Source organism: Crocuta crocuta, unplaced genomic scaffold (assembly GCF_008692635.1).
Source record: "Crocuta crocuta isolate KB4526 unplaced genomic scaffold, BGI_CrCroc_1.0 scaffold235, whole genome shotgun sequence".
Taxonomy (NCBI): domain Eukaryota; kingdom Metazoa; phylum Chordata; class Mammalia; order Carnivora; family Hyaenidae; genus Crocuta; species Crocuta crocuta.
The window spans coordinates 3,678,537-3,701,793 of NW_027531285.1; the positions used below are offsets into that span (position 1 = coordinate 3,678,537).

The 23,257-nt window shown below is 34.0% G+C and overlaps 1 protein-coding gene across 10 annotated transcripts in view; it reads left to right on the top strand.

Annotated features, from left to right (window-relative positions):
* CNBD1 (cyclic nucleotide binding domain containing 1) overlaps positions 1-23,257 on the top strand; it is a 446,985-nt gene that overhangs the window by 17,665 nt on the left and 406,063 nt on the right. For 7 of the 10 annotated variants that reach the window (XR_013336910.1, XM_077771338.1, XM_077771339.1 and 4 more), the window contains exon 1: positions 14,703-14,814. The exons of the other annotated variants lie outside the window; for them this stretch is intronic. Coding sequence is in view for 6 of the 7 variants with exons in the window: in XM_077771338.1 (XP_077627464.1) it covers positions 14,727-14,814 (88 nt within the window). In the remaining variant the exon portion in view is untranslated. Of the gene's footprint in view, positions 1-14,702; positions 14,815-23,257 lie in introns of those variants that run through there. 10 annotated transcript variants of the gene reach the window in all.

Below are 23,257 nucleotides of genomic sequence, written 5' to 3' on the forward strand. Positions count from 1 at the left end.
CCTAAAGAACAATTGTAGTTGTGGGGGTTGCATACACTCATGTATTTGGTAGGAGGCAGTGATGATTTCTTGAAAACTCCATCACAATTTAATTTCCTTTGTATTTTCCTACAAAAGTTGTATGATTATAATTAGAATGTTTGTTTGTTTATTTATTTTTGAAAGAGAGACAGAGTGTGAGCAAGGGAGGGGCAGAGAGAGAAGGGAGCACAGAATTTGAAGCAGGCTCCTGGCTGTGAACTGTCAGCATAGAGCACAATGTGGGACTCAGACTCACAAACTATGAGATCATGATCTGAGCTGAAGTTGGACGCTTAACCAACTGAGTCACCCAGGTACCCCTATATGATTATAATTTTAAAAGGCACAAATATTAACAAGGTCTAAAATTATTTATGGGAAAGACTAATATTGAGTCTCTTTTATTTAATTACATTATTTTGAAAACTCAGATGCTTATTTATGTTTCTCTGTGTTTATATTAACCTATGAAAGCAATCATATAGTAATTGGCTTAAGAAATACTTCCTTTTTCTGATTCTTTGGGGACACGCTTAACCTTTCAGGAATAATAGCTTCTCCATTTTAACAAATTTATTCTCAACCTTTGCTCCTATATGAAGAATGTTATGTGGAATTGTAGGAAAGCTACTTTGTCTTCCAAGATCAGAATTGTATATTGCAAACACTGGAAAGGATACAAGAGAAGAGAGTGCACATAGTTAAAGTGCTATATATAACTGATACCCAGAGGTAATTCTAGCTATCACTCTCTTGGATCTTTTCATTTTTTTCAATAGTAGACATAGATGGTATCATAAAATCAAATATTTTTCAGTATTACATTTCCACAAAGGATCAAGAATCATGTCAGTGTGTGAGCCTGCCCCAGTTGGGTTTGCATTTAAGTATACAGACACGAGTATGAACTTGGTTGTAACATTTCTTCAGAAGTCTTGGGTCCCTTTTTGCTGTGGGTGCCTTGTACTGATTAATAATTCTCTTTGGCTTGCTTGACTGTTGTGCAGACTTTTGTTTGGGCCCCCAGCTCCTTGTGGACTGCCTATCTTGCAAATTCTCTGGTTCCTCTATCTCACACAATAAGTAAGATTCCTGATGACTATTCTGCTCCTTACTTCAAGACTCTCATGCTATAATGCTCCCTGAATTGACCTGAGGAAAAGAAGATTACTTATCAGGTTTAGTATTTATTTCCTTTAAGTGTAATTTCAAATCTAAGTGAGGTACTTCTTAGGTACATCTTTATACTCAAAATATTCTGGTGTTAAAGAGCACCACAATACCTCTTATATCAATTGGTTCATAAATAGTAATGTTAAAACCATGTCTTAGGAGGTGTGTTTTTAACTTAAAATTGTGTATTGGTTGAATTCTTGGTTGTCTCAGACATCTGTTCTAATGTTTTCAACTTATTCTGAAATTTGCTTTTACTGTAGAGAGTGTAATTCAGGCACTTCACTAAAAGGGTAAATGCTCTTAGGAAAGAAAAAATATACAATGACTTCTCTTTGATGAGAACTCAAATTCAAAGGCCAAAGTTTATTGGTAGTTTTTTTTTAACTTTTCATGAATAGACAGATATGACTGGAACCTAACAGCAATTCCAGACAGATTTGACAATTTACCAGGAGACTGCAGAATGACTTTGATGCTTTTGAGAATAGAGCTGAGAACAGACATCTCAACTAGGGTCATCATCAGTCAACTGTTCAGCTTGACAGACTTTTTCAGTGTTTAGCCAAGGTTTCACTGGAGTATTTTTTTTTTTTTTTGAAGAATCTTTATGATATTTCCCTAGAGTATCTGCTTTTAAAACTTAAAAAAATAGATATGACATTCTAAATTTGGGGCTCAAAACATGTTTTAGACTTGCCTTAGGTTCAATAAGTATAATTTAATGTGAAATAAGCAAGTATCATATTGATGATTTTTAAAATATTTTTAAATAATTCATATTCTTCTAATAGATTCTTAGCAATGACTGACAGTAAAACAACCTCACTTATTTTTTCCTTGCCATGGATCACTCTCAAAATACTTATGACTATCATTATCATCATCATCATATTCAAGAAACGTTAGAATCTAATTACATGCAATTGTATGTAGGACTTTTAAAAACAAGTGATCTATTTGTTTGAACAGTTGACTATCCAAGAAAAATATTATTGGTGCAGATTATTTGGAAACATCTACATTACAGTAGGATAATAGCGATGGGTATCAAGTCTCTTACTGCATTCCACTGTGAAGCCACAGCATGGCTAAGTAGAAGGCAGCAAATTCTCCATGCACAATTCATTTTAATTATCCATTAAAGATTTACACTCAAGTTTAGAGATAAATTTCATAACCCGGTTACCAGTTGAAAAGACGTAATAGAAAAATGTATAACTCAGTTGAATTTGTTAAAAAGCTGTTGTCACAAAACTCTAATTGTGATGAAAGTCCTTTTAATTAAATTGCCAGTCATGTCAAAAGCAAAATTAATTCTTATTTGATTAAGGAGCAGCACATTTATATAAATTACAATAAGCTGTTAATAATTAAACACTTAAAAAATAAAATATGTAAGAGTGCTTTTAGAATTTTAGGAAAACAATGTAGTATGTTCAGAACACACAACAGTAGTAGTAATGTTTTGAAAACATCGGTTTCATGAGACATAATGAAATACAACAAGATTTGTGATAGTTTAAGATATTTAGGCAAACTCTTTTCTCAAATAACCAACCAACCATCTGCAATGATAATATATTATCTCTCTCTCTCTCTCTCACACATGTACATGCATACCTATATCTCTATATCTCTAAATCTCTATATCTATCTATCTACCTATGTACCTATCTACTTATCTATGTATCATTGGACATGATCTCCCTTGGGAAGCAGGTGCCCTTTGGAGAAGCAGCTTCTTATGTAGCTAAGACTAAACCTGTTGTTGGGGCCAGTTAAATGTTATCCTTGGACAGTTAGAAAGAACAAATTAAAGGGGAGAGGTTGCCACATTAACAGATGCCAGAAATAGCTGACAGAAAAAAATTTAAAAATGTTAAAATCAGAAAAAATCCTCTGCAGTTAAAGATTGAGCCCATTATTCAATTTGGATAGTATTACACACTCTAAAGGTTTCTAAAGGCAGTATTATAGTATATTGATATTCTTAGTGATAGTCCTGAATCAATAAACCAAAACATGTATATTCAGCAGCTTTTGTTATTTTATCTATCTATCTATCTATCTATCTATCTATCTATCTATCTATCTATCTATCTATCATCTATCATCTATCTATATTTTAGGAAGGAAGTGGTGAAAAATTAAAAACAATGTTTTGGTGCTTAGGAGCATAAGTTCAATTATCTAAAAAAATGTTATTAGTCTTCCTATTATCTTGTGATACTGTTTTCCAATTTGGCTGTGGACAAAGTAAAGGGCAAAGAATGAGTGCTTTTGTTCATAGAATCGGCATATTGTCAAGAGATGGAATGAGGACAGAGATGAGGAGGGTAGAGTGTCCAAATTGAGGTTGGGAGGCTATTGGGGAATAAATAAAAGAGTAGGAGAAGTTTGAACTGGGGTTATTAGAGCACACACATGAAAAGCAAATCTGAAGGAATTTGCAAGGCAGAGATGGGTGCTCACAGGGGCTTTTAGTGCACTTTACACAACAACCTGAAAATAGTGGCTTGGGATGAAGAACATAATATATTTTTAAATTGATGTAAGACCATATTATGAACTATGCTGTGTGATGAAGCATGGCTAATGCATTAGTTTCCTAGGGTTGCTGTAACAAAGCATGAAAACCTGGGTGGTTTAAAGCAACAGAAATTTATTGTCTCATAGTTCTAGAGACTAAAGTCCAAAATGAAATGTTGGCAGAGCTGTATCCTTTCTGATGGCCCTAGGGGAGAATCCTTACTTGCCTCTTCCTTAGCATTCATCAGTTTGCAGACACATGATTCTAGTCATATAGCCCTTTGTGTTTTCTCATTGTCTTCTCTCTCTCTCTGAATATCTAAATCCGCCCTTTTTATAAGAGCACCAGTCATATGGGATTAGAGCCCACCCTGATAACCTCATTTTAACTTGATTATCTCTGTAAAGACTCTATTTACAAATAAGGATTTATTGAGATAAATTTCTGGGCCCTAATTGAAGCTGCATCAGCAAACTGTATCTTAGATAACTCCTGTTCTGTAAATGCTGTGCTTGAGCAGAAACACAGTACACCCAACAAGCCAATCCTTGGTTGATTTCCAAGAATCAGTAATGATTTTCTGTTCTAAATACGGTCATATGTGTAACTCTAGCCAATCAACGAGAGCCAAATACCCTTTCCTTGTTCCATGATTGCTTTCTTCTATAAAAGCTGCAGTTTTGTTCCTTGCTTTGCAGTTCTCTGGACTCTTAAGAGTGGAGACTGTTCGCTTCATGAAGTATGAAATGAAATTTGCTTAGATCAACTAAATTGTCCTCTTTGATTACTTTAACAGGCTTACACATATCATTTTTGGGAGACATATTTCAACATATTACGGGAAGATTCTCATCAGTCCTACCTTATGAGCTTTAAAATTTCATAGAGTTCTTCCAGATTTTGTCATTATAGTGTCTATCATTTTTAAGTTCCAATATTATACATCTTGTCTTTTATGGAATTTTTATGACTATTTTATTGAAAACTTGTAAGAACTATCCTGGATTTGATATCCAGATACCTTGAACCATATTGTTGCTCTGTTCTTGCATATAACTTGAACGTAACTTGCATGGTGATTTGGTAGTTTCTCTTAATAGTTTTAGGAGACTGTTTAGAGGAAAAATGGAAATCAGATAAGTTAAAAGATGATCAATGAATTGATGATATGGATTTATAATGTGTTACTGTGTAGCTCAAATCTCTATAATAACTCCCTTTTTTCATATATTTTTTCAAATGGTTATTTCATAACCATTTTTCGAATGGTTCTGCTTTTCTGATCAGACCCTGACTGATGCAGTTGATAGAGGAAAGAACTGTTCAAGCCCTGAACAACTTGTAGGATTTTTTTTGATCCAGCCCATCAAAAAAGTGAATCATGCACAATTTTGAAGGACAATTTGATATATCAATAAAATAGATAAAACATCAGAATTGATGTGATCCAAAACTGTTTCAGCCAGTTTTTGCTGAATGGTTGTTCTCTCTTGTATTTGACCTAGTAAAGTCAGGGATTTGCTTCTTCTAAGTCATTTGTCATTTCCTGTAAATCTCTACTATTTATTGCATATACCATGTAACAAAGTAATTATTAATAAAAATATTCAAATGGGCATCATCTATCATTCATGTAAACTACAGTTTATTAATGTATGAATGCATATGTACATTTTTTGTTCAAAGACATCATTTAGTCTAGTAAGCACTAAAATGTGGTTTTAAACAACAGCAGCCACCAAACAACAACAACAAAAAACCTGGAAAAATATGACTGGTAACAGAATCTCTTTCTGAACAATAAAATGTTGACTAATAGTTCTCTAGAGAAAAAATGCACAACATTGGATATTTACCTAAGTAACATCTTATGCCAAAATAGCACAATGATTTATAATATTGTAGGCCATTTCAGAAGTTGCTACAGGATACCTCATACAGTAAGTGTACTGTGTGGTGCAAATTATAGTGATTTGTGGAAGTGTAGATTGGAAGACTGGAGCAATAAAGAAAGAAAAATAATGTTCTTCCTTGAATCATCAGGAAAAAGCACAGTTCAGCACCTGTCCCCAGGCAACTTTGAATAGTACAGTGCATTAAAGTCCAAGGTTCTGAAATGTCAAACCTAAATGACAATGAGATTATATTAGAAAAAAAAACAACAACAAGGTAACTAGTGGCTCATTTGATTTTGTAAATGGTATCTTTATAAAAGCCACTTATATTGTGGTAAACTGAGAGGCACTGCAAGTTATTAGGTGCAGAGGGAAATAATATTCAATCCTTAAATGAGAGAGGGAAGGGACACCAATCAGGAGGGAGAATTTAGCAAGGCAAAGAATTTGTGATTCAGGCTTCAATCGTGACTCCTTTTCTGATTCATTATATGACCTTTAAAAAGTCAAACCTAGATTGGATGAAATAGTGAGTCCAGTGCTGTCTGCTATACAAGTGGGAAGGTGAATCATGTGTTCAGAAAATAGAAGGTGCACAATAAATTCGCCCCAAGAAGGAGGATATGTTTCATGTTGTTCATAGGCTCTATGAATGTTGCAATGTCCATATTTTACTCCTCTGGCTGTATAATCCCAAAAGCTAGAAAGTAAGGCTGTATAAGGAATGGGCAGAATTGGACACAGAATCATGTGCCCTGAACACCTGTTCGACCCTTCTAGATGCTTCTTTAGGCAGTTATGAAAATAGCCAAGTTAATCTTTGAGAATATGGAAGTCATAATAAAGAAAGTGCAAGGGAAGAAGAAAGAAAAAGGGACATTATTTTTTTCCCCTTTTAGATCAGGGAGACTGGTTTAGTTCCTCCTGCACTTGAGGTGGATACTGTACTTTTAAATTTAAATGAATTTTGAGCACCTGCAGAGCAAAATGTGAATTCAAACTAATGTATGTGGAGGAAAGTCAAGAGAACAAATAGATTGTGCACCTAAGAAACTATGTCAGCCGGTATTTATAGCATGCAAGAAAACTTGGGTAATGTACATCTTAGTTAAGAACACTTACTTGCTTAAATAGGGTCTTCCTTCTAACAAGAGGCATTAACATTTAAAATAGGTCTGGGAAAATGATTGTTGACCATGTTTTCCTTTGCTTGAGTGGATGCTAAACCAACAGGCTAAGAGCCAGCCAGAGGTTGCATCCTGAGATGCATTTCAATGGCTGAAAGACCTGGGAAATTATTTATTATCACCAAGACTTTTTTCCCCCAGATCTGTAAAATGGGAATAATGTCAGTTTCTGCCACATTGACTTTCACAAAGATTGAATTAAATAGAAAATAATGCATGGAAATCACTTAACTTGGCAAGTGGAGTATAGTTCACAGATGTTATCAGTCACTTAATTCTTACTCTTGTTAGAATAGAAATTTGAACCAAAGCGCTATGAATTAGCTTTTATTTACTATATTATTGAGGTAAACTTTGATCAAATAAACTCAAATAGTTTTGTAATAAGTGGAACACAGATGGGTTTGTTGCTTTCAGAGTGAGTTTTGAACAGACATTAAAATACTAGGGCACTCAAAATGTAGTAAAGTGAATGTCTTAACATGCTACTCTGGTTAAAATTCTTGGTAATGTAAACATTTTCTACCCTTTATTTAGGAAAAATCTATCTTCTATAAGGAGATTCCATCTGCTTGTGAGTGCCTTTAAAGGGAAAGAATTTTAAAGTCAGTAAGAGAAGATTATTTTTAAAGTTTTGTGATATAAATAATTTTATTTAAAAGATATCATGAGAATTACTAATACCATTAAATCTGACAAAGATTTCTGATCTCAGTAGTTTTCCAGACTACATAGTTGTTATAAAGTTTAATTATTTCCTTGAACAGTTGATTTCATTTGCGATGTTTTTCATTTATAGTTATCAACAGTCAATAACATCTTGAACATTTTAAACAGTCTTCCTTCAATATTAAAATGTTCTGCCTTTCCTGCTGAATATTTATATTTCTTATAAAAAGGGCTAATATGAAGTCTTACTTTGGTCCTTTTGCTTAAGACTATTAACAGTCATTTCAGATAGATAATTCATGTATATGTTTTGAAAAAGCATCTGTTATTATATCTGTTGAAAAATATCTTCAATTAAAAAAATCAAATTGCATCTGGATTCATCTTCATGGTGATTTCTGTATTAAAATGGCATTCTTATTTGTAAATTACATCCCAAATTTTTATACATATTTTCTGAAGAATATAGACAGAGAAAACAATTGCTAGGCTTCATGGATAAAGTACAGTTTAATCCTTTTGAGGAAGGAGAGAGGAGCAGTTATCCCATGTCTTATCTTTTCCTGATCTGCTCATTCTTTCATAGACTTCTAAGAATCCCTTTTCAGGTACAGCCACTCTGGTTCTTTTTCTATGGGTTAAAAGTAAGAACTGCTCTGGGGCACCTGGATGGCTCAGTCAGCTAAGTGTTGGCTTCAGCTCAGGTCATGATCTCATGGTCAGTGGGTTCGAGTCCCGTGTCAGGCTCTATGCTGACAGGTCAGAGCCTGGAGCCTGCTTCAGATTCTGTGTCTCCCTCTCTCTCTCTGCCTCTCCCCTGCTCATGTTCTGTCTGTCTCTCTCTCTAGCAAAAATAAATAAACAGTAAAAATTTAAAAAAAAAAGTAAGACCTGCTCTACCCTTTATGAACTTAAACTAATTACTTCCATGTACATCACTTTTCTTATCTATGAAATAAGCCTCGTAAATTGATCATACCTCTTGGGGTTGTGAAGGATAAATATGTGTATAGTGTTCAAATTGATGCCTTGCAAAAAAGTGTCTAGTAAAAGTTGGCTGTGTTTTTATTATTATTTTTATCATCATCATCATCATCATCATCATCATCATCATCATCACATATTTTGGTCTCTCTTTTGGTTAGTGTAGTTGCATCTACTCAACATGAATTGTAGAATCCTTGAAATTCTGTAACTCATTCTTCCCTCTAGCCTCTCTTGCTCATCAGCCATTCTTTCTTTTCCTACCCTATTGTCTTGTCCTAATTTAAACCTTCATCATTAGTCTCCTGAACAAATCAAAGAGCCCCTTACCTGGTCCTCTTCTCTCATCTTGTCTTCTTTAATTTATGTTCCATTGGCTTCAGGATTCCAGCTCTGAAACAGACCTGATTAAGATTCTGAGCCACTGTGCCACTGTGTAGTTTTGGACAAATCACTCATCCTCACACTTCCCCAGTTTCCTTATTTGAAAATAACTACCTGCCTCTCTTATGTGGAAATGCTATGATGCTCAAATGGATATAGAACACTTTGACTTTATAAAGCATCATGTGACAAGAGTTATTATTATGTAAACTAGAAGAAGCCTATAGTAGAAGATATGTAAATAAATATTAGATAAGATTGGGTTTATCCTTACATTTTCGACATGATTTACATCATTCATTGACTAAAAAATATATATGTATATATAGTCTGAAATAAGATCGGGCCACATATATAAAAAAGAGTGTAGTGGGGAAGTGCAAATCACTCATTACATGATTATTATTGTGTGGCACTATTTGCCAGAACTGGGGACACAAAGCTAAGGAGCTCAAAGTGTCTTTTCTGTTTTTATTAGTATAAAGATGGCATGCTCAAATAGGCATGAAATTAGGTAGTGGATTCTACCTAAAATAACAGCTCATTTATTAGTTGGGAAAGCCAATACTACTAACTGTTGCTATTATGGCTGCTACTGATACTATCTAATCACACCTACCACTTATTGAGTACTTACATGTTTAAGGCAAGCTGTTAAGTATTTTAAACTATTATCTCCAGGAACCATGTGATTTCACTCAAATGTGGAATTTGAGAGACAGGGCAAAAAAAACAAAGAGGAAAAAAAGAAGAAAAAAAAAGGAGAGAGAGAAGTGAACCAAGAAACAGACTGTTAGCTACATAGAACAAACTGATAGTTACCAGAGGGGAGGTGGGTGGGATGATGGGTTAAATGGATGGGTTAAATCGATGGATTAAGGAGTGCACTTGTGATGAGTACCGAGTGATGCATGGAAGTGTGGAATCACTATATTGTGTACCCAAAACTAATGTTACACTCTATGTTAGTTAACTGAAATTTAAATTAAAACTTAAGAAAATATCTCACTTAATCCTTATAACAATCCTATGAGTTGGAGCTAAAGTAACATAAATATATATAGAGAGAGAGAACTAGAAAATATTAGAGCTAACATTAATTGGACAGCTGTGTTATAAGAGCTGTCTTAGGTGATCTCTGTTTTTTCACCCTCTGTCAAAATAACATGATAGATACAGTCTTTTCATTTTACAGGAAACTAAGGCATATACAGATGGCAGGGCTATGTAATGCTGAGCTGTCTTCTGAACCTGAACCTACCTGATTCTTCATATGATAATACATATAAAAGAGTGTGGTTGACCATAGTTGATTCATTTCTTTGAATTGGCTATTGATGAAACCCTTAACGAGGAGTGTCTAGTTATTTTGTTTGTCCTGCTTATCCTTTTTTTTTTTTTAATTCAATCTTCTTTCTTTATTTATTTTTTCTGCTTACCCTTCTTTGTTCTTGTTTTCCTTTCTGAGTCAAACGCTGATACACTTTGCCAGTACTTGGGGACCATTTTCTGTATGGTTGTTCAGATTTTTGCTTATTACCTTATTGGGCTTTGATATTTAAAAACTAACATGCCTGATCGAAGGGGTTACAGAAGCGCTGGAATTGTGACTAATTAACATTCATCTAGTAAAGCTATTTGGATATACCAGTGAATCTTTAGACCAACAGGGGAATTGTTTTGGTAAATCTTCTGAGATTTTCTATTAAATTATGCAACTCTATCTTAATTTGATATATTTTTTCTAACAAGTAAAATTACAAATATACTGTACCATAATATTACACTTATATAATGAAACACTGAAAACAAGTCTTAGTTTTAAGTGCAGTGAATAGTGCAATTCTGGAAAAGCTTTTTTAATAATAGAACAACAAGTTATATAAATGCGTGCAGACATGTGTTGAGAAACTTGGTCCCTTTCTTCAGGTAAATAAATAACTCATTCAAATAGAAAATCTTTTCTTGGGTGTGATTTCAGTTCAATATGCATTTAAAGATATGTATTTTTGTGGCCACTGTGTGAATATTTGCACATGAATACATTATTGTTTAGGCAACTTATGATAAAGAGACTGATGAATCAAAAGCAGGAAGATTTTTTGATTATAGCTAGTATATTGTTTTCACATNATTATACTTCACAGCAATTTAGAATAAATGAAACAGAAAAAAATTTGTTTAAGGCAGAGGATAATGATAGTATCTCTGCATTGGATGTTCATTTTCTGTTAGCAACTTTGAAGTACATGGAACAAAGCAGTAGAAATTACTATATATGTTTCATTTGCCTATATGCATTTATAAATAAATATTGTACTTTATTACTTCATTGCTTTATAAACTTCTATTTATATAAAATTATGTATAAATTATGTATATTTTGGTAAATTTGGATACTATTCATGTGAATATATATAATACATATATAATTCACTTTGATTTGCCATTATTATAGGTGTGTGCACTTGTAATTTATGAGCTGTCCTTTCAAGGAACAGACTGGCCGATGATATAATATGTAACACTTTATATATGTAAATAAATGGGTTTTGAATCTAATCACTTTTAATTTATACAAATGTTTTGATAATTATATGTATTTTCAATTTATTAAACTTTTTTTTCGAAGTATAGTTGACACACAACATTTTAGTTTTAGTTTGAGGCGTACAACATAGTGATTCAACATCTCTATGTGTTCACCGTAAGTGTAGCTACTGTCGCCATAGAATGCTTTCACAATTGATAATTATATTTTTAAATATAAATATGTGAATTAAACAATTGTTTTAATTTTAATTGAAGCATTGTTTTTGGAATTACTTTATTTGGAAATATTACTAGTGTATAGAAAATTTTCATGGTAAATTTGGTTATTATTATTACTGTTTTTTGTGATACAGAATCAATGCCTAAGGTATATTTTGGACAATAAATTTGTAATATACTACTGCTGACTATGCAGCAGGAGTGAGTGGAACCCATATGAAAAGTATCATTAAGAAAAAGTAGGGGGCCTGGGTGGCTCAGTCAATTAAGCATAGGACACTTGATTTCAGGTCAAGACATGATCTTGTGGTTCATGGGCTAGAGCCCCACATCAGGCACTATCAGCTTGGAATCCTGTCTCTTCCTCTCTTCCCTCCCTCCTCATCCTCTCTCAAAATAAATAAATAAATATTTTTAGAAAATCATGTGAAATATTTAAAAAGTGTCTAAGCCACAAGAATTTCTCAAGGTTTACCTCAGTAATATTAGTATTATTATTGCTAATAAAATTATACTTGAGTGATTACTGTATTTAGAAAGTGTGCTAGAATCCTTAGATTTATTTTTAATTTAATCTTCATGTTAGTATGATGCATTGTGATTATATATATAGTCTGTATGTATGTATTGTAATGTTTGTATTGATGTAAGTATGAATATATATATGATGCACTTTATGTATAGATTAGAATATTGAAACTAAGACAGATTAAGGGACTTGCCCAGGATAATTTTATAAATGTTTGAGAAGTGGTTGGATTTATGGAGAATATGCAGGCATTGACAACTTAATATATCTTTCTATCAAACACAAATCATATGATTATGTTATTGTTCTTAGAATGAATTGTAAGAGAACTCAGAGTACATTGGAAAGACTAAATGAAAACATTTGGAGGAAGGGTGCTCAAGTGGCTCAGTCTGACTCTAGATTTTGGCTCAGGTCATGATCTCAGTTTTGAGTCCAGCCCTATGTCGGGTTGGCAGCGTGGAGCCTGCTTGAAATTCTTTCTTTTTCCCTTTCTCTCTGCTCCACCCCTACTCTTGTTCTCTCTGTCTCTCTTAAAATAAATAAACTGCAAAAAAAAAGAAAAAAGACAAAAGAAAAAAAGAAACATTTGGAGGAGCTGCATTTGTGATTTGATGGATTCTTTCTGGACATCTACCAGCAGATACTAGTAAATACACAAATAATTAGGGTTATATAAACTTAGATAAAATTAAGTGAGGTTTTAAAATTGTTTTGCTGTTTTCTCCTTGATGTTCTTAATTACTTGTATTGTCAATTTGTCATATTTTTAAAAAGAGTTTTCAAATGGCGAGATTTCATTCTAAGTGAAATAAGGAAGGCAGAGAAAGACAGATACCATGTTTTCACTCATATGTGAAACAGGAGAAACTTAACAGAGGACCACAGGGGAGGGGAAGGGGAAAAAATAGGTAAGGAGAGAGAGGGAGGCAAACCATAGGAGACTTGTAAATACTGAGAACAAACTAAGGGTTGATGAGGGGTGGGCAAGAGGGGAAAATGGGTGATGGGCATGGAGGAGGGCACTTGTTGGGATGAACACTGGGTATTATATGAAAACCAACTTGACAATAAACTATATTGTAAAAAAAGTTTTCAAGCAAGGTTGAGTTTGATGTGAAATTACTGTGATATGTAGGTTTCATTGTTGTGTTTTCTATATAGGAAATACAGAAAATAAAAAAGAGAAGGTGAAAATTCAGAAGAGAAGGGTAAAAAAACTAGAAAATAAATAAAAATAATAACTAATGAAATTCTAATCAGAGAGGAAATTGATCATTATGAGCTTTGTGGCTTCAGAAACTTCCTTTCTTTGATTCGTTTGATCAAAACAATTTGTCAAAGGGGAAAAAGTAATCTAATAGAGTCCCATCTGTTCGAAATACATGAAAAATGCAAAAGTACTTTATAATTAACTTCTGTAAAGAGGTCCTTAGTTCTTTGAGTTTTAAATGTGAGGATGAAAAGAGAATAGATCTGGGATAGTCTGTCAAATGAAGGCTGTAGGGATTACCAAGGGGGTAGGGTAGGGATGTCAAGGTACCATTCTGTGATGGGAGCTATGCAGGTGAAGCTAGTTGACTACTCTAAAAGAAATAAAAATGAAAACCAATGGTAAGACTCAACATATTTGAGTCTACAGTGAACCTAGAGTTAATAAAGCCAGGGACAGGAAAATATATTCAATTGAAAAGTTATGGTGAAGTTTATTACACAGATACTATTGATTGATTTAGTGCAGATACAATTTAATAGGAACTGTTGCAAGATAAATGTGTTACTTTTGTAGTACAACTAAAGTTTTCAATTCTGGTTATTAATGTTTTCTAGATGAAGTTGATCAGTAAATGGTTGCTATTCTAATGGTCAGGCTCAGGCATCAGTCACAGTCCTTTGAGTATTACTTATTACAGTTATGACACCAGGAAAATATTTTTAAAGGCTTGGGAGATAACATAGTATCAAAAGATACATTAAGACTCTAAACCCTAGGCGTTATCATGAGCCCTAATTATTGTGAAGCAGCAGTAAATAACCAAAACATATATCACACTGCTGTAGAATATGGTTACATATAAGCAGGGGTAAATTTATTGGTGTATAATTAGAAGAGATGGGAGATATTTTACCCTATGTAGGTAACCATAGAGATCATAAATAACTTGTTGCTACTGCTGCATATAAGGTATCTAATCCCCAATGTAAACATTTAGAAGGTAGAAAAAAGGGTTCTAGTTTATGGGTGACTAATAAAATAAATTCTTTCTTTTAATCTGGACTCATGTGTTGATTCTCCTGTGTCTGCTTTGGGGAATGTCTTTTAGATTGTTACTACTCTTTATAGGTCATAAAACCCCCTTCATAGATTACACTGGACTAGGATTAGGATATAGTTCTTTCTGGTCTATATTGAACTCTTGGAAATGCTGTATACTGTATAAGAACTGTGAACATGAACATTCCGTAGTACTCAGCCTATCACGGAGGACCTTGAGGGTTCTACTTTATGATGCTTCAAGGCAGTGAAGAATCACTTGCCTCTCCAGTAGCCTCTGATCATCTGCCTTTGAGCCATCAAGATGCCTCTGTCTTCTCTTCCAGCAACTATTTTATCTCATATGATAGCTGTAAACAATGTGCCTCCTCCTCCACTTCGCAGTTTACCAAGTGAGTAAGGAATACATCAAGAGTTAGTCATTGTTTTCACTGGTACTTAACCCCAGATATAAGAAATGGGGAACTTCTTCTGGGGTGCCTGAGTGACACAGTTGGTTAAGCCACCAACTCTTGATATCTGTTCAGATCATGATCTCACAGTTCATAGGTTTGAGTCCTGCAGCGGGCCCTGTGCTGACAGTGTGAAGCCTGTTTGAGATTCTTTCTCTGTCTCTAAATTAATAAAATAAACTTAAAAAAAAAAAAAAGAAATGGGGCACTTGAGGGTTGGTAAAATGAAGAATCTTCTTGACAGAGGAGTGATATGGGGAAAAAAAATAGATGTACAAATCCTGGGTTGTACCCCTGAAGTCATTTCGGTCCTCTAGATTTCAAATATTTTACTTTGTAAAGTGAGGATCTTTATGAACTTTAAGGGATTCAAATAAGAAATAGTTATAAAGAGAAAAAACAAAGATACGGAAAGATCATGTGGCTCACCAGTGATCAAACCCTTTGTTTCTGGCAGGTCTTCTTGTGCTTATGCAGTCAGTCTTACTGTCCTGCCCTTTGTGAGCTAATTAATTTTCATCAGGAGAATTCTCATAACAATTTTCAAGGAAACAAAAGAGATAATTTCCATTATTCTTCCTCTGAAATTTATTTCTATTTAATTTTGTTTTTTTTTGTAGTCTTTGATTTATAATATCATTGAAATTCCAAATTAGAGTTAAATATTTTGAAGTTTATACAGTTGACAGGATTTTCTTATTTTATATAGTCAGTCTACACCCAGAACCTTTTCTCAAGACTTCTTGTCATAGCAGTCAAATTCATAGATCTATAGTTTGACCATCAGTATACTGACTAAACTATGAAACAGTCCGAGTAATAGTTGAGATTTTAAAAAAGCTTCAAGATAACGAAGATAATGATCTTGATATTTTTCAACTTCAGTGAAGCATTTATTTATTTTTTTAATAGTCATTGGGTAAGTTTGTTGTGTGATTTGAAGAAGTTAACCTGTCTGTTCTTTTATCTTCCTGTGATAGTTAACATTTTCACATCAGTTTTTTAAAATTAATAATTATAGTCTTTAGGGGAAAAGGTGGCAGCAGTTGACACTCTTTTGAAGGGGTATATTTATGTCTTAAATAGCGTTAGATAAAGTCCTCATGTTAAATCAAACTAATTCCTACATATGCTATTATGTTATTGTTATTATTGTGAAAAAAATATTGAATATAGTCAAAGTTTTGAATTTCTATGTGAATTCAACTAAATTTTGAATGTAATTTTGCAAAAATCCACAGCTTTTACTGGACAGGTTTTATTTGTACAAGAGAAAAAAAATCACCCTAAGACAATTTCTTTAGCAGCCTAGGAAGCACAGTAGCTGGGAGCTAAATGATCAAATTAATTTAGAATCAATGGGATGAGATATGTGCTACCCTCTGTAGTGTCTCCCAAGGACATTTAACTTGTGTGAAGTGATAAAAAGATGAAAAATCATCAGCAATTTGATCTCAGAACTGAATAGAGCATAATGGAAAGCAGTGGAGATCCCGGTTTTCCCTTCAGAGGTTCCTACTTGATGTTCTATGTCTATGACTTCTCTTTGGAAATGTATCCTGCTTGCTTAGTAACAAGGTCTTTATGCTAACTCTAGCAAATAGACAACTTCCCTTAGCAAACTGTCTTTGCTGAAACCATGATCTCATGAAAGCACATGTGAGGATGCTTTCAATTGATAATTTGACTAAATCTGAGTTATAAAGAAGATATAAATGGGAATGATTCAAACTGCAATGGGCATAAATAGGAAGGTTCAGTTAAGGACCTTAAAAAAAATTCAGCTAAAATTGTCTCCATTTGCAGATGACATGATTTTATATATAGAAAACCTTAAAGACTCAACCAAAAAACTGTTAGAACTAATCAAAGAATTCAGTAAAGTTGCAGGATGCAAAATTAACATACAAAAATCAGTGTTTCTATACATTAACAATGAATTTTCTGAAAAAGACATAAAGAAATCAATCCCACTTAAATAGCATCAAAAACAATAAAATACTTAGGAGTGAATTTAACCAAGGGGAGTGAAAGATTTCTACTCTGAAAGTTTTGGGATGTTAGTGAAAGAAATCAAAGAAGACATAAATAAATGGAAAGTTATCTTGTGTTAATGAATTGGAAGAATTAATATTATTAAAATGTCAACATTACCAAAGTTTGTATGGATTTGATGCAACCCGTATAACAATTCCAGTGGCATTTCTTACAGAAATAGAAAAAAAAAAAACCATCTAGAAATGTAACCACAAAAGACTCCAAATAGCCAAAAATACTTTGAGAAAGAAGAACAAAGCAGGATATTACAATGCTATAGTCATTCAGGCAGGTTAGTACTGGTACAAAAAAAAAAAAAAGCAATGGAACAGAATTGAGAGTCCAGAAGTAAACCTAACACAGTCAACTAGTATTTGACAAGCTAGACAAGAATACTCAATTTAGAAAAGACAGTCTCTTCAATAAATCATGCTGAGAAAACTGGAAAAATAAAAGGATGAAACTTGACCCCTATTTTACAATATTCACAAAAATTAACTCAAAATGGATTAAAGGTGGAAATATAAGACCTGAAACCATCAAGCTCCTAGAAAAAAAAAAAACTTAGAAAAACTGTTTGACATAGGTCTTGGTAATGTTTTTTAGATATGACACCTAAAGCACAAGCAATAAAAAAAGTGAGACTGTATCAAACAGGAAAAGTTCTACACTGCAGGTGAAACCACCATCAAAGTGAAAAGACAACCTACACAATGGTAAAAATCATTTGCAAACTATGTATCTGATAAGGGGTTAATATTTAAAATATACAATTAATTCTTACAGTTCAATTCATTAATTTCTTAGAAAAAAAATCAATTAAAAAATGGGCAAAGGACCTGAATAGACATTTCTCCAAAGAAAGTTTACAAAACACCAATAGGAACCTGAAAAAATGCTCAAAATCACTAGTCAACAGGTAAATGCAAATTAAAACCTCAATATATACCTCATGGCTTTTCAAATGGTCATTTTCAAAAAGACAAGAGATAACAAATGCTGGTGTGGATCTGGAGAAAAGGGAACCTCTGTGCACTGTTGATGAGATTGTAAATTGGTACAGCTACTGTGGAAAACAGTATGGAGTATAGAACTACCATCTGATCCACCTATTCCACTTCTGGGAATATATCCAAAGGTAATGAAAACGTTAACTCAAGGAGTTTTCTGCGCCACTATGTTCACAGAAACATTATTTACAATAGACAAGACATGGAAACAAATTGTTTATTGATGCCTGAATGGATAAAGAAGTTGTGGTGTATATACATAAGTGAATATTATTCAGCCATAAAAACAAGGGAATCCCATCCTTTGCAACAATATGGATGGACCCTGAAGACATTATGCTAAGTGAAATAAGTCACAGACAAAGACATCATATTGTATGATCTCATTACATGTAGAATCTTAAAAAGAAAAAACACCTCATAGAGTCAGATTTATGATTACCAGAGGGTGCGGTGGGGGTGAGCGTGAAGGAAGGAGAAATTGGAGGAAGGTGGTCAAAAGGTACAAACTTCCTGTTACAAGATAAATAAACACTAGGGGTGTAATGTACAACATGACGGTTATAGTTAACATTGCTGTATGCTATATGAGGAACTTTTTAAGAGAGTAGATCATAAGAGTTCTTATTCCAAGGATAATCTTTTTTTTTCCATTTTCTTTTTATATCTATATGTGATGATGGATGTTAACTAAACCTATTATAATCATTTCACAGTATATGTAAATCAAACAACTATGCTGTACACCTTAAACATAATTATACAGTGATATATGTTAATTATTTCTTAATAAAACTAGAAAAAAGTCCAGCCCTTATATATATCCTTACTTACTTTGGATGAATTTAGTTAGGTTACTTTTAGTGAGTCATGTTTACCTTATCTGTAAATTTTATACATGAATAATATTTGAAGGCTTTTTATAGGCTGTGTGTAAGCATTTTGCATGGCATGTTATTTCATTTATTTCTCACAAGACCCTTATGAGGTCTATAGTAGGCAGAATAATGGCTCCAATGAAGTGCATATCCTAATCTCCGGGATCTGTGAATTAATTGTGCTGCATAGCAAGAGGAATTAAGGTTGCAGATGGAATTAAGGCTGCTAATCTGCTGACCTTGTGAAAAATTAGAGTTAGCAAAATCTGTAGTAGTTTTTCCTCCTCGGTGATATAGCATCTGGTATATCAGATAACAGGTAAATCCATACCCTGTTATTATTATAAGTTGATATCCCGAAGAAACAAAGAGATTAAATATGTCTTAAATTTGTTTTTAATAGAAGTCAGGGAGCTGTCCTTTGGTTTTTGTCTGGAGGGAGCCCCTTTTACACTTATCATTAGGAGTATGGTCTAGTTACCTATCTTTGTTTGGGTTTATAGCTATGCTTCTATTTTCTTTATGCTTATTAGGCTTATTCTGAGAAAGGACAAGTTCAAAAATGCTTTTTTCATTTTAACTACTGGCTTATCTGGGAGAAAGAATTTCTGTGCTTCAAAGAAGTTTTTTTTTTTTAAATTGTTTTTGTTCCAATCACAAAAAGGGTTTCAGGTTCACAAGATATTTGTAAGTACATCTTGCTTGTTTCAACATAGGAGGATGTAGAAAATGGCATTCAAGAGAAGACTAGAGACACTTCAAGGAATTTAGAAACAAGACATTACTCCTAAGTGAATATTTTCCTTGCTCTCTTTTTTTTTTTTTCATTTTATGATGTACATTTAGAGAAAACCTGAAGAAACTGTGTCATCCTTCCTCATACTTCAAGGGCATTTCCTGCAATTCGAGAGTTTTAGTTTTTTAGTGGCTAAAGATGAAAGGAGTTTCAAGACATATATTTATCTGGAAAAGTGACTGGTGCTCCATTTTAAAGTTTTAAAACATTCAAATCCTAGGAGTGCAGTAAGAGAAAGGGTGACCTGTCAGTGGAGAAGATAGAGAAGCAGTCTGTGTAATGTAATGTATACAAGAAGACAAAGTTGAAAAACAGAGCTAAATGATGAGAATGGATATTCCAAGAAGGAATAAAAGTTGGGAAAGATGGTTGAATGTTTGTATATGTCTCTGTGTTTGTATAATCAATAATAGTCCCTGTGGAAAATGCTACTTGGTAACTTAAGAAAAGAAGTATCAGAAAATTATTTTCTCAACTTTATTTTTCAGTAAAGAAGTCACTTTTTATTAATCCCAAAGGAGAAAAGATGTATTTTTTTGTGGAAAAAACAAGCATTTATTATTATTTTTTCTTACCACTGTTATAAAAATCTCAATGTACTTGTTCTTTTTGTCAGAAAATCTTGAGTGACCTTTAGAAATTAAATAATGGCAACTTAAACTTGAGCTCAAATCATGACTGGGGGGTTAGGCAGGAAACCCTGAAGTAAACTGCAGTGCATTGCAAATCAGATCTCTCCACTAGCTGTCACACTAGGTCATCCCTCACACCTCAGGCTCCTGCTTTGTTCTAGCAGTCTCTCTCCTGCATTAGTCGTCTGTAGAAATACCTCCTGCATTAGTCCTCTGTTTCCCTCTACCACCTAGATTGGTCTCCATCACCTTTCACTGAACTGATCTCTGGAATTCTTTCTGACAGACATATAGCATGTACCAGATTCCTTTTTTTAAAAGTATGCTTTTTTGAAAAGGAATTTGATCATGTTAACTCTCCACAAGCTGTCAGGGTTGTACTTTCTTCCAAAACTTAGATTACAATCCATTTTATTCAATCTGGCATTTAAAAATTTCATGCTTACGCTAAAACCGCTCATGTTCTAGACTTTACACTTGCATTGATATAACTCTCCACTACAGCTAAAATGCTTTGATTGACATTCTTTAAACCCATCTGCAATACTGCTCAGGGGGACAGGAGGCATTCTTAGGTTCAATGAAGCATTCAGATGACCATATTTGGCACATGTGCTCCAAAGGGTAGAATAGAATCATAATCTTCCGGGAGGGCAGTGTCAGGTGTTCCCCTTCTGTGCCGGTGGTTCTCACAGCTGCCTAATCAACAGCACAATCTGCTTTAGCCCCCAGCATAGTAGTTCAGGTTCAAGGTAATGAGAATCACATAGGGCAGGTGTGGAATTGTCCTGGCTTAAAAGTCTCATACCCTGCAGAAACCAAAATGTCTTATAAAAAAATTCCATAGACACTGTTTCTAAGTTTCCTGCAGGGAACTTCACAGTTCCAAGAGTCACTGTAGTTTCCATATCTTGGCTCATAAGGGTTCCTGTATCTTGTCAAATTCATGTTTTGTTTTCTTTGAATCCAGAATTACTGGATCTATGCTATTTCTACTTGTAATTTTTTGAGGAATCTCCAATGTCAACTATATGTCAGTAAAATATTAATAATGATAAAAAAGAGCCACTATAGTCAGGAAGGTCCATTTCAGTGGCTCTCTGTTAGGTATTTGTAGATCATCTATAGTTTCTCTTGGTTCATATGCAACTCCCCAGTCAGAGATCATTGGTATCATAAACAATGTGACCCAGTTATATATACGATCTCTAAAGAACAGAGCGGGAGACTTCCTATACTGGGGGAAAATTATTCCTTGAGTTACACCATCATACTCCTCACCATACTCTTATGCCTTAGCTCATGTTTCCTTTTGGGATTTCCCATATATCTTTCTCCATTTGTTCTTATCATTCCAATGTCAATGACTTTAATCTCTGCAAAGACTCTCCTGGCCTCTTTAGTCTGAAGTAATGTCTTCCATGTCTCTGATCTCTGAACTTCTTTGGTACTTTTTCTACATCCCTTCTATTATTAATACCTTTTAACTTCACATTAGAAACCTCATAGAAATGTGCCTTAAGGTTATGGTTCTTATCAGATAAGTATCTGGAGATAGTGGTTATCCTTCACATGTCTTTGTATCTCCAATGCTTAGCATGCAGGTGATAAAAGAAGAAAGGTGAACAAATCTTACACACTTTGTGGGAAATTTGGTGAGTAGGTGTCTTTTAAAAGTCATTATGTAATAACACATGCAGGCACAAGGGATTATTGAAAAGTTGAATGAGTCTTCCCCAACTCATACTCCTAATCTTATCCCCTGAAGTAACTATCCTGATAGATTTAGAACTTTACATCCCGAAGCCAGGGAATTTACTTTCTTCTCAAGTGCGCATGGCACATTNATGTATTATGAAGGGCTTTTCATGTCAATATGTATATATATGCCTTATTCATTTTAGTGTCTATATTATGTTTCAGTATTTAAATATACCAAAATACTGCTAATGGATGTTCCATTTAATATATATCTTCAACTCCACGCTTCTATATATTCCTCTTTATAATGCTGGGCTGGGGCTCTGCAAACCAGTTTTTCCCAGGAAACCAGATGGCTTCCTGTTAGGATAATAGCACATGTTAGAGAGAGACTGGAAGGCAGGAGCAAAGTTAAGGAAAATGTTTATCCTTTTGTTCTCTTTTTTTAAGTTTATTTATTTTGAGAGAGATACAGAGAGTGAGCAGGGGAGGGGCAAAGAGGGAAAAGGAGAGAGAGAATCTCAAGCAGAATCCGCACAGTCAGAGCAAAGCCCAATGTGGGGTTGGAATTTGTGAACCTTGAGATCATGACCTGAGCTGAAACCAAGACTCGGACATTTCACTGACTGGGCTATGCAGGGGCCCCTCCTTTTGTTTTCTATTTCTAGTTTCTTCTCCTTGTTGAGTGTCTCTCCAGCAATGTTTGGTTTTCACCCAACCAGTGGCTGTTTGTTCCACCAACAGCAGATAATTCCATCTGCAATTTTCCCAGTGTTCCCAGAAATAGCTTCATTACACCCCCTCCACAATCCAGCACCAGCTGCTGGTGCACTGTCTCAGAGGTCCTAAGAAGAACTGCTTCCAGCCTCCAAGTTTTAGTAATTCAACCTCTTCCCTTTGCTTCATCAGCAAAAAAAGTGGTGGTAGATGCTCTTTGCATGATATTACTGCATGATTGCGGCTCCTTTTTGTCTCTTCAATTCTTTAATATTTGACTAACAGTTCTTTGTATCATTTTTTTTTTTTCCTGTTGAAATTACTGGTGTGGTTTCAGTCTCCTGACACCTGGATCCTTACTAATAATACAGTGGGAATTTGTTTTTAGTTACTCTTGCTGTTAAAATCAAATAAACATCCTGTACTACCTTCTTGAGTTGGTAAGCAAGGGGTATTAATAGCATTGCAAGGCCAAAGGATGTGTGCATTTTAAATTTTGATAACTATTAACAAGTTGTCTTCAGTTTGTACTAATTTCTACTCCTACCATCAGCATATGCAAGTTCCTATTTCATAGCATCTATACTATCTAAACTATACTATTTATACATT